This window comes from Tetrahymena thermophila (assembly GCF_000189635.1).
Source record: "Tetrahymena thermophila SB210 genomic scaffold scf_8254010, whole genome shotgun sequence".
NCBI classification, from domain to species: domain Eukaryota; phylum Ciliophora; class Oligohymenophorea; order Hymenostomatida; family Tetrahymenidae; genus Tetrahymena; species Tetrahymena thermophila.
In genome coordinates, this window is record NW_002476013.1 from 15961 (window position 1) to 28864 (window position 12904).

The 12904-nt window shown below is 23.5% G+C and overlaps 2 protein-coding genes across 2 annotated transcripts; both read left to right on the top strand. All coding sequences in view use genetic code 6, as the record gives it.

The window, feature by feature from the left end:
* Positions 1-3162: 3162 nt before the first annotated feature.
* Positions 3163-8157, top strand: TTHERM_00325610 (kinase domain protein; the record flags this gene model as incomplete). The annotated part of the gene is made up of 1 exon (XM_001026423.1): positions 3163-8157. One exon carries the CDS (start codon positions 3163-3165, stop codon positions 8155-8157), a length of 4995 nt encoding a protein of 1664 aa, XP_001026423.1.
* A 1431-nt stretch (positions 8158-9588) lies between these two features.
* TTHERM_00325620 (integral membrane protein DUF6 containing protein) lies at positions 9589-10596 on the top strand (the record flags this gene model as incomplete). Its single annotated transcript, XM_001026424.3, has 1 exon — positions 9589-10596. One exon carries the CDS (start codon positions 9589-9591, stop codon positions 10594-10596), a length of 1008 nt encoding a protein of 335 aa, XP_001026424.1.
* Positions 10597-12904: the final 2308 nt, after the last annotated feature.

The window sequence follows — 12904 nt, forward strand, 5'->3', positions numbered from 1 at the left end:
TTTTTATTTTAAAAAATAATTTTGAGATTAAAACTCATATTTAGCATAGTTAGAAAAAAAAGAAAGGTAATGCAGTTATTTTTAATCGAATATTGGTTAAAAAATGTGAAAAGTGGAGGATTTTTTTCAACCAGCCTTACAAGAAAGATTTAACGTATTTTACTCTTCATGTATTAGGTTTATTACTGTTCAAATAACATAATGAAGAGTTCAAAATCTAAAATTCACTAATAATTTTAATTTAGTGTATAACAATTACAATATAAAAGTGATTGATTCTTTTTCATAACAAGATTATTCTTAATTTATAATTTTAGAATGAAAATAATTTAAATAAAAATTATGAATAATTAACCATAATTTAATTGTTAAAGTAACAAACAATTTTTATCATCATTTAAAATTTTTAAAGATATTTAAGACAATTATTTATCCTTATTTATTAAAAACCTATTTTACAAAAAAAAAAAAAACATAATTTCATTTCAATAATAGTTTTTTTACAACTAAACCTAAAATAAAATATAATTATTAATTAAGATAGGAACTGTAGAATGAACCTGATTTTTAGATAATTCAAGCTTAAGCTTGAATGCTGAATAAAAATTTTATATAAGTTATTTTTTTTAATTTTATTTTGATCTTTTGATTAACTCATATATAAAATAATGGATTAAATTGATTAAAATTGGCAAAATAATAATATATTCATATTGTAGCATTATTTGAAAAACATGACTTAAAGTATTAATTTCTACTTAAACAACCCTATTAGATTATAACCATCATCATATTTTGAATTTTACAATAAAATTAATTCTAATTTAAGAAAACAACGAAATCAAAAAAGAAAAAAAAACAATCTATATATAATTATTAAGGTCAATAAGTTAGTTAATTATTACAAAAATTAATATATAAAATAAATAAATAATAGTAAAATTAATTATTTTGTAAGTAATAACTAATATCTATTGATTCATAGAAATGCTAACAATTGAATATTATTTTTTAAAAAAACCTCCTTCAAATTAATTTTATATAAAGTGTAATAAATATTTTACTTAAAAGAATTTTAAAGAGGGTTATTAAATAAATTGATATCAACAATATTTCTTTTTTTTTTAAATATATTTATACGCATCTTCATAATTTTGCTATTTATGTTTGTAAATTTTTAATTTCTGTTTTTTGTTTCTTTTTAAGAGTAGAGTTAGTTGAATAAAATCGAAAAATTTCTTCTTTATCGAAAAAAAATAAATAAATCAAGTTCTACCTTAACTAAACCAAAAACTTAAGAAAAAGCTGTCTTTTCTTTAGAGATTATCTCAGTTTAATTATTTTTTGTGATTAAATATATTCTCTTTAATTATTAGTATTCATTTTATGGCCTGTATAAAATACTTAAAACAGAAAAATAATAGAATTAAATAATATTTTACTAATTAATTATTCTTTATGAATTCATTTTATTTTACTCTTTTTATTCAAAGATCAAACTTAAAACAAAAAAATATTATAATCTCTTGCTTTAAACTAAATTATGATTATGAATAGCTTTGATGCTAAGATAAATGGTAAAAAGCTAGTAATCTACATAAAAATTATTTAATTACGATATTAGCATTAATAATATCATTAAACTTTTATCTGTAAAAGGATTTAAGCATGCTCGCTATTAATTGTTCATAACTTTTTTTAAAAAACTCTACCATTCTAAACAATTATTTTAGCTATCTTAGTAGTTCTTAGTAGTTTTTCAGCTTTTTAAAAACATGCATAAACTGAAAAAGCTAAAAAATTGCTTAAATTTAAATTTTAGTAAAGGAATATTTAATAAGACACTTCTTTATTATAAATATTCATAATTTTTATCAAGCTATGCTTCATTTGTATTTAAGTTTTTTAACATCAAAAATCTAGCGGAATTTTTTAATGATTTTTAAAGTTTCTATATATAATGAGGATAACTAAGTGAATAATTTATTTTTAAATATGAAATAGAATTAGCTTAACTATTTCAAAAAAATACAAAAGTATCTTATAGTAAAATTGTTTATACAAAAAATGAAATTCTCTCTAAACATTTTTAAAATTCTTGTTTACAACTTACATTTTTATTAATTTAATTATGTTAAAAAGAGATAAGTGATTATCAATCGACACACACCTAACTTTAAATAATCGATTTAGTTATTTGTTTTATTTTGATTTTTTAATAATATCACTCTAAAATTATCGACTATAAATCCAATCACTCTTCTTTTTCTTTAAATAAAAACTAATTCTTGTTTCAATTAATAAAAACTTCAGAATCCTAAAATTGAATTAAGTCTTTATATTCTTGTCTAAAAGATGATTTTTGATTGATCCTTTTAATAAAATTAAAATTTTAAATAAAATGGATAAAAAATATATTGAAGATTTAAAAAGGAATCACTTATTTTATATATATTAATTATTCAGTATTAAAGTTAAAAAAAAGAATTTAAAAATTATTTTTAAGAGTATTTTTACCCAAATAACCCAACATAAAATTGTCAAAAATAACTGGAGATAAATTGTAAAATTTACCTTTGATAAATAATTTGAAATAAATTGGAATTATTTTTACAACTCTTTTGAATAATTATTGTTATACAAATTAGAACATTTTTTCTATTTTTTTCCTTATAAAAAAAACTGAATCAAATTAAAATATTGATTAATAGAGACAAAGAAAGTTTGATGTAATTTGGGAAGAGAAAAACTAAATTCAAAAAAAATTAAGAGTAGATATGTATTAAAAAATATTTGCCATTATAAAATAGATTATTTTTATCTAAAATAAAAATTATTGACAAGAAAATAAGTATTGATAAAGGTAAAACTATGCCCAATATTATGAAATCGAAATATATGCCTTTTACTCTTCCTATCGTTTGATTACATATAACAAATAATAAAATCACTAATTAAGCAGAATTTATTAGATTCGTTTCAGTTTAAAATTTTTTTAAAAATTGAGATTAACCAGCTAAATGAGCTTTTAAAAATAATATGCTCATCTCCTAATTAATCTATTAAGTTTTGTATAGATTTAAAATGCTCGGAAATAAAGAAAAACTAAATATAAAATTTAAATAAAAATAATAATATTAAACTTCAAAGTTGATAAAAAGAATGATTAAAAGCAAATTTTATTAATTCTTAATTTTATTGTCTGTTAGCTTAATCTATTGCTAATAGCCATAAAACTGGCTCTTCTCGCCTTAGTATAGTTATATTATTAATGCGAAAGATCAGCAAAGCTAATTTTCGAAAATCAAAGTGAGTACTAAAACTGGACTTATATTTGTCTCATAAGGTGATGCAGGTATAATGGTGGTAGATCCCTAATAACAATTTTAAGTTATTGCTAGTTTTGCTACGACTGACAACATCATGGGGTTTACTTAAACCAAAGATTCTAATTACCTTTTTATGAGTAACAATGGTTATCTAACTGTATTCGATTTTTCCGACAGAAAAAACTTTGTTTAAGTAGCCTAAGATACTAGTAGAGTTTTCATTGTTGATGTAAAAATGAGCCCAGATGAATAAAATTTGTACATCTTTTAGATTAACGGAAATGTGAGAATACTAGATATTTCTACCAAAACATCGCCTTAATACGTTGGAAGTATTACTTGGTAGAAAAGTTAAATATATACAGGGTTGGTTACTCCAGATGAAAACTTTATACTTTTATGCCAAGATAGCTATGGATTAGCTATATTTGCCTTAAATAAATCTCCAGGCTCAGTAACTGGTACTCTAGCTGCCTCATTTCCAGGGCTTACGCAAGGATATTCTCATAACGTAATACTAACTCCAGACTCAAAGTACATAATAAATTTAGACTAAAGAAATGGTTTAAGCATTGGAGATTTTACATAGATTACTTCCGCTAATCCTAGCAGTTATCCTTTGACTGTAAATTACTTCTTAAACTAGTGGTGGCCATCTAGAGTTACTATTCCTTCTCCTTATTCTTTTTGTTTAAGTAATGATGGAAACTTTCTTTTCTTAGGAGTTAGATCTATAGGTATTTATACTATAGATATAACAAATAAACAAGCCCCAAGTGTTTATTAATGGTCATATTTCCCATTCCATGGAAACGCAATCGCACTATCACCCACTGGTAATTACCTCTATTTTTCTAATGCTGTCTCTCTAATGATTTTCAGAAAAACTGTTCCAATAATCGGGTAAAAATATGTTAGTCTGTATAATACTCTTCAAACAAGAGGTTTTGATAAATCTAACACGAAATTTTATTGGAGATGTGATTATGACCCAACTAGATAAGCCTACATTGGCGGATTTAATACTGATGGTCTGTGGGTATTAGATGTTAGTGATCCAACCTAATTTAATATTTTAAAGCAACAATATAAACCACCTGGCCAAAGCGCTCCTATTGATTCATTTTACTTTAAAGATTCGCACAAAACCCTATTAGTTTCAATGAACGATGGAATTAACTTCTTAGCTGTTATTGATGCATCTGATTATACAAATCTCTAAATCATATAGAAGGTTCCTTTAGGATAACCTTTCCCTGGTTACATCAAAGATGTTGATAGCAACAATGCTGATACTCTATTAGGTTTTTCGATGGATAGGACTATAGTTTTTGTAGACACTTCAGTCTTAGGAAGCTACTTTGTGCTAGCAATTTGGAATTTTTTACCTTCTATGAAAGGCTTTACTACTGGTGTTATGATATCTAGGAGTGAAAAACATTTTGTTGGTGCATGTAGAGGATATGGATATTTTGTACTTGATATTTAGGACTTTAATAACATCTAATTGGTAAACTACGTTAATTCTAATGGTGCTGAATAGGTTTACATGTCTGTTGCTTTTGCATACCAATATTACTTAGTAGATGGACTTGGTGGTCTTTATATAATGGATCAAACTAAATTACCAGAGTTAGTAGCATTTTCTTAAGTTGTTGTCGATGGATGGACAAACGATGTGACCTACTTAAAAGGTGAAAAAACTGTAATCATTTCAACCTTACAATAGGGCATGATTTATTTAGTGGATATATATGACAATAAAAACCCCTTCATAGTCTCAAGCTTTTAATATGGAGGTCAAAATGGACTTTTCACTTGTGCAACTGATGATTTCACAAGATTATTTATAAACAATAATGTCATGATGAGGTAATTACCTATGAGTGTCACTGCTTATCTTCACACAGATTATATTTAGATTTTAGGATATAGTCCATAAGGAGATATGCTTTTTACAATTATCAATGACCCTGATAATTTTTAATTTTCTGTAGGCTAAACTATAAAGATCAATTTATGTTATCTGTATCAACCATTAGATTTAGTTGTAAGTAGAGTATAACTCTACCAAAAATAAGTAGCATATCCTTTACCATACTGGATATCATATAATCCAGTTGAAGTATCATTGCAAATATAAATATTGAAAGAAGCAGTAGATCCAACAAACCTTGACCAGCCTTTATTAAATACTATTGTATTAACCTCTCTAAATCCTCTTAGTAGTAGCGATTTTACATTCACTGTAGGCAGTTGCTAAACTAATTCTGCTCAAGCAACTTCTATTTTTAATTAGCTTTAATCAGCTGGTACTATCGATGAAAATAATCTAGTTTCTCCAGATTTACACTATGACGACTATGAACAAATTACATTTTCAGATACTACCCTTTTTCCTAACACTAGTGGTGCTTAAAAAACTTATAATACCTGCGTTAGTGGCTTAGTGAAGTTCGCACTTTTGAATTCTATTCAGTTTACTCCAATCTATATGAGAATTTATCCTTCATTAGACCTTATTTTAGATAATTCTACCTAAGATTACATCTCAACTCAAGCTCAAATAGTTAATATAATTATAGAAATACCGAAATTTTCTGGTAGATTCATCTATGTAAACTAACCTTCAGTGAATATTTAGGTTAACCAAGAAGCAAACATATTAAGCATAACAGGGTTATTAGCAAATGTTAATTCATTTTTGAGAAAAAAAATTATTATTTTCCCAGTACCACCTTTGAAATACTCTTAAATAATAGCAACAGTAACCGTATCTGACTCTATGAATTATCCTGTCGTAAAAAATCTACCTGTTTCATAATTCCCATTCTTAGTGTAAAAGTAAAATATTGAAGTTAACCCCAAAAAAACTCTACAAAGCTAATTCAGTGATAATATCTTTATCTTAACATAATTTGGTTTCACCATAGATCCTTAGTCGTTTATAGTTCCTGACTTTAATACAACTATTACCTATAAAGTCCTAATCAGTAAAAACAACAAATTTTAGCCTTTTGATAACACAGACTGGCTTTAATACAATTCTGATGGATAAAACTTTTATGGTAATCCCCCTTAAACTGCTTTTTAGAAAAGTTATACTGTTTAAGTTACTGCAAGCGATGGATTTACTAAAATTTCAGATACTTTCACAGTGCATGTAAATCAGCTTCCTGTTCTATTTGTAATATAATGGATAGCCACTATTCTTGGTCCTTTGACTGGAGCATTAGGTGCCTATAAATTTAGAAATGTATTCTACAACATCCTTTACCACAAGAAAACTAGATACAGTACAATATTATGTTAACCAAACGAGTAATTTTACCTTAAAATACCACTTATCTTCAATGAACAGAAAGCTGCTCGTCAAATAATCAAGAGCTTACTAAAGATACTGGAACATAAAAAAATAACATATAACGATATTGTTCTAAACAAAGTCGATAGTGGTTCTTAACAATTAAACTAAGTTTAGGGATAAAATCTTAGAAAATTAGTCTCACAATAAAGTTAAGTTATTTTTGATGGCAGTGTTAATGATATTTATTCTTTGAGTTAATTTATGAGAAAAAAACTGCCTTCCCTTAAAAATTCTAGTAAAAAAACTAAGATAGAGGTTTTTTACCTGAAATAAAATGGAGATTTTAATTTTGAAGCACTTAAATAGGATCTCACCACTTACGATATTTAGTTCATTCTAAATAGTGTTTAGACATCCACTAAAACCTTAAAAGAAGATTTTGAAGATGAATATAGTACAATGGGTATTTGTATTAAATACCAATTAGTCAAGTCCTTAATCAAAATGGATTAAAAAAGTTATCAAATTTACAAGTATATCAAAAAATACTCGCTTCTACTTAATCCTTAGTTATCAGAAAGCGACTGGTACAAATACTACCTATCAATAGAATCTAATGAAGACTTAGATAAGTAAGGTCGTATTTATACATTCCCATTTTTATCACTCAAAATCAATCAATTTTTAGAACCATTCATAAAGCTACGTTTGATTGATCAAGAAAAAATATCAATCTTAGACTAAGAAAATATTGGAGATATAGAAAGGTAAAGTATCTACAATTCAGTTTCAAGCTAAGGAGTAAATTTATATCTTATAGAGGAAGCTATGAGGGGAAAAGCTTTTGGAGTTACAAATAAAGCATCTAGCTCGATATTCCCTAGCTATGGAGAATCAGTTCATCTTGAACCCTATTAAATTTCAAGTTTAGTTGCACTCAGATATGCACCAGGAGAAAGTTTGAAGTGGCTATAAAAGCTTTTAGGATTAGACTATAAACCTTATGGTCCTAAAGGTAACATGCAGTTACCAAGTTGGCTTACTTTAGATATGCAGTAAGGGTTAATTCTCATGAAAGGAGTACCAGAATTGTAGAATGTTGAGGATATTCTTATCAGAATCTATACACAATCTTAATGTATTATTAGACACTTTGTTCTAAGGGTAGAAGAAAATCAAGCTGAGGTCAAAAAAGTTAGAGAAGAATCTCATTCTAGGCATGAATATTCTAAAAAGGGATAAAAATAAAGAAGGAAAAATTCTTAGTAAATTGAAGGATCTTAATAAGATTCCCAAGAAGATCTTTATAAAGATCCTAACGGCTCTCCTTTTTCTAAAGTTTTACCTAGACCTAGTATATTTTTATCTGCCTAAACAAAAGGTTCTCCTTAAACACCTTTATATTAGATGGATGGTTTTAAAGAATAGAGTTAATTTGTAGTAAATAAATCTAAAGATAAAGATAATCATAATGAAGGTGATGATGATTTAATGAAATAAATTGAGAATTTAGAATTGTGATCTATATTATTTTTACATTCGTATTAAATTTTTAATTGATAACTTACCTACTCACTTACATATTTAATCTACCTTAAAATTTTGTAAAACAAGTTAAAATTTAATAAATTTTTTATTTTAAATTAGAAAATTTTTAAAAATAAGATAAAATTATTTTAAAAAGCCATAAAAAGCACTTAATTTAATTTAATAAATATACATCAACAAAAAAAGTAAAGAAAAGATAAATTTTTATTCCTATTATCATTTATTGTGTAAAATATATCAAATAAAATTGAAAAATATATCATTTATGATAATAAATAGATTCTTTCAATAGTTTTTTGAAAAATAATTATTAAACTTAATATTTTAGCAACTTTTTTTAGCTAATATTAAAACAAAATAAAATCATAAAGAATAAATTTGACAAATTTATTAAAGAATCTTAGCTAATTTTAATTTAATATTATAAATATATATTAGAAAGTAAACAATATTAAATTATAATAATTTAAAATTAAAATAGATTAATTAAATAGATATGTTATTTTATTTAAAAACAAACTTATTTATTTTCAAATTAATTAAATTTTTTCTCAGTAAAAATATTATTTTTGTTAGTATTTAATTTAATCTTTTATATATATCCTACAATATATTTATTCTCTTCTTTCTTCATTATTTTCCTTTAATATTTAATATCATAAAATAGTATATGGTCCTTTTGAATTATTTTTAGTTTCCAAAATTAGAAATAAACATTTTCAGGCCGAAGCCAATTATATTTATTTTAACAAAACATTTGGAAGATATTTTAATTTATTTATCTTTTATTATTTTTGATTTATAAATACTATATATCCTCAATAATTAAGATATAAAAATAAATTTCTCACAATAAATAAAATATTATGAGTAGTTTAAGGTCAAAATCTATAAAACGAAAAAATATAAAAAGGAGGATTTTGTGTATATTATTACTCATTATTTCTAGTATATTCATTAACTTTTCGAACATTAAAAAAAAGTGTACCGAATATTGAAACTATTGGATAGATATATTAAGATTTTTTATTAACAAAAATAAATGAATTATAATTGTGTTTAAGTATAAAAAGTTTAAAAAAATATGAAATAGGAAGATTGAAAAAAAAAAAGATATCAAAGTAATAAAAGAATATTTTGGATAACTTGTTTTAATAGCTACTTAAGAATTAATTAGTATGTGAATTATTTTGATACAAAAATAACAATAATGGATAATTTATAAAAAAATATAATAAAAATTAGGACTAATCGACGAAATTTCATTTTTGATTGCAAATTTTGCTGAATTGAAGGTTTAATCGCTACTAAAATCAAAAAATATCTGCCAATAAATATTATTTAATTTAATTGATTTAAATTTTTGGTAAATAGTAGGTAAAAAAAAATATATTATACAATATCATGATAGAAGGAGCAATAGCAGCATTATTTGCAGCATTTAGTTATGCAACCTCTTCTAATATTTATTCTTAAGTAGTCAAAACATGCACTCCTATATAGCTCAACTATTTAAGGGCTATAACATCCATAGTTATTATGTATTTTATGCTTTTGCTCACTGCTGATTCTATACTACCTGATGATTCATATCGTAATTACTCTTTGCTTGCTGTTTCTGGTTTTTTGGGAATAGGTATAGGTGATTGTTTTTATTTCAAGGCATTAAGTATTTTAGGAGCTAGAAAGACTATATTACTAGAAACTATGGCTCCTCCTTTTACTGGATTGATTTCCTTCTTTTATTATGGAAAAAGCCTCTCATTTTTTGGTTGGGTTGGTATATTTGTAGTAGCTTATGGTGTAAACATGGTTGTGAATGAATAATAATAAAAAGAACCTTAAACAGAAGCAGACTTAGAGTTATAAGTAGAGTTGTAGTCGTAGAATACACTTGAAAATACTCCTACAGAGGATAAGCATCATGCTTTTAACAAATAAAATTAAAAATAGAGTGAACAATAAATTGAATTTAAAGAATAATTATTTGGAATAGCTTGTGGAATTGCTTTTACATTTTGTTAAGCTTTAGGTATGGTCCTTTCTCATGATGCTGCCTAATCAGGAAAGCTTAGTTCATTACAGAGCTCTCTATTAAGAATTATAGCAGGTTTAGTTTGCTGCATTATTATCATCTTCTTTAAAAAAGATGAAAGCTATAAATGGCCATTTGATACTAAGGAAAAAAATAAGATATTTTTATTAGGTACTTTACTTGGTCCTATTTTGGGTATATGGTGTTAGTAAACTTCACTTTTATATACAAGACCAGAAATTTCATAAACCATATTGGCAACTACTCCTTTGTTTGGTCTAGCCATAAGTTGGTATAAAGGAGAATAAATGAAAGCAAAGTACTTTGTTGGTTCAATAATTGCGATTTTAGGTGTTTGCATAATTATTTGGGGCTGACTTGTTTAATAAACGCTCGGCTATTCATTCAAAAAATAATCTAAAACATTCTATATAATTTCTAGTAATAATAAAACTAAATTAATAATCAACAAAAATAAATAACTATTTTTCAAGAAAATCTACAATTAAAATAGAAATTCATTAAAAATAATACTTGATAATATATTCAAATTAAATACATTGTAATGTGTAATATTTATATTTTTATATTTTTATATTTTGAAAAATTGATAATCATTTATATTTTAAACTCAATTAGTTTCAAATAATATTTTTAAAAAATTAAATTTACTAGAAGATTTTATTTTCAGCTCTATTTTATTGGTTAAGAAATTATAGTTACACTAATTAATATAAAATTTAAATAAAGTTACTTATTTTCCATTTGAAATTTAAAATATTTATTTATGTTTTTTTATTTTCTCTGATTACTTTTAATCTGCCTTTAAGATAAATTAAAAATATTTTAAATATACTGTGTATCCTGATAATGATCTAATAAATATTCATTAAACAGGAAATATTTAATACTCACTTAATTTGAATCTTTAAGTTTTTAATAGCATTCAAGGTGTGATAAAAATATGAGGATTTACAGTAAAAAAGAGCTTAATAAGATAAATTTATTCCAACCAGATATTGGTAAATACTCTTCTGTTTTACAAATAATAAAATATTTATAGTTTTTGTACCATTTTAATTTAATACTTATTTTATTGAAATAAAAAATATGTCTTGTATTAAAATATTTTGCTTTTATCTTTCTTAAGATAGTAAATTTATTAAATTAAAAATCTTTAATAAATTAGTTTAAAATATTTTATTTATTATTTAAATTGAAAGTCAAGTCCGTTTTAACATATTTTATTTGGAGTTAGTTATGTAAGATAAATTATAAAAAAAATTAATTAATATTAATTTTACTTAACATTTTTGCAGATTTATAATGAATAAATCAAAATAAAAGGTAATTCAATTTTTATACATTAAATAAATTAGTATAAATATAAAATTAATGTTATTGAAATTTATATTGTTTAAAAATAAAAAATAAAAAATATGAGTAAAATAAAAAAATAATTTAATATTATTTAAAACTTAACCTTTTTAGATATCTTTTTTTTTAATTAATTTCTGTTTTTTTAATTTATAAATCTTTTTTGCTGAGCTTTTTGAGGTTCTATAATAAATTCTTCTCAAGTATTTATTTTATTTATTAAATATAATATTCACATAATTTTAATTATTGCAACTTTAAAATTTTTTTTTCTATTCAATCAAAAATTGAAATGATTAAGGCAGAATATCCTTCAGTTTTCAGAAACTAATATTGAGAGTTATTTAATGGACTTTTTAATGAAACTTAAAATTATGTGATCTAATAATTAATATGATTTTTATTTATTGTTTATGCCTAAAATATTTTCCTTAGATTTTGTTAATCGATTTATATCAAAATAAATTGTTATTTAAATTCCTTTGTAAAAGTAAAAAAATAAAAAATTTTCAGATTTAATTGTCCTTACTAACTTGAAATACCTATCATCATGAAAAGGTAGGAAAGAAAGTACTTAAGATACTTTTTGGTATAAAAAATTCATTTCTTAAAAGCTTTAAAAGATTATTTATGATAACTTCTTTAATAATTTTTTCAATATATTTGATCATAGTATTTGAAAGATCAAAAAATTAATACTGACTTTATTTGATCCATAAAAAGTTAAGTACATTTATATTTTTAAAATTGTCGAATAATAGAAGTAAATATTTTTGTACTGCGTATTATTAACGTTTTTAATTTAATATTTGCTATTATTTATATACTTTTTTTAAAAAAATGCAATAACTTACGTATTATTGACTTAACTCAATCAAAGAGAAATCAAAAGAAAAATCTGGTATATCAATTAGTTATTTACATTTGTAAGGTTTTTTTGTTTTCCTAAGTTAAATCTTAATATTATTTAACCTAGAAATAAGACGGCTTTAACAAGTATAGTGATAAAAAATAAGAAAGAGTATAATCATGCTATAGTAATATCATAAATAAAAATATTTTATGAGAAGTCATTCCAAAAATATTTATTTTCCTGAAATTTATATGTTAGATCAAAACTTGTTTTACCCTTGATTGATATTATATGTAATACTGTATTGTAATATTTTTTTTAATTTAATAATTCACAGAAGTAGAGATTTATCTAAATCAATCATTATTTTTTGATAGTTAAGCTGTAAGAAAAGAGTTGAATAAAATTTTTAAAATACAGTAAAAAAACGGTAAATAGGTAAATATTAAATAACA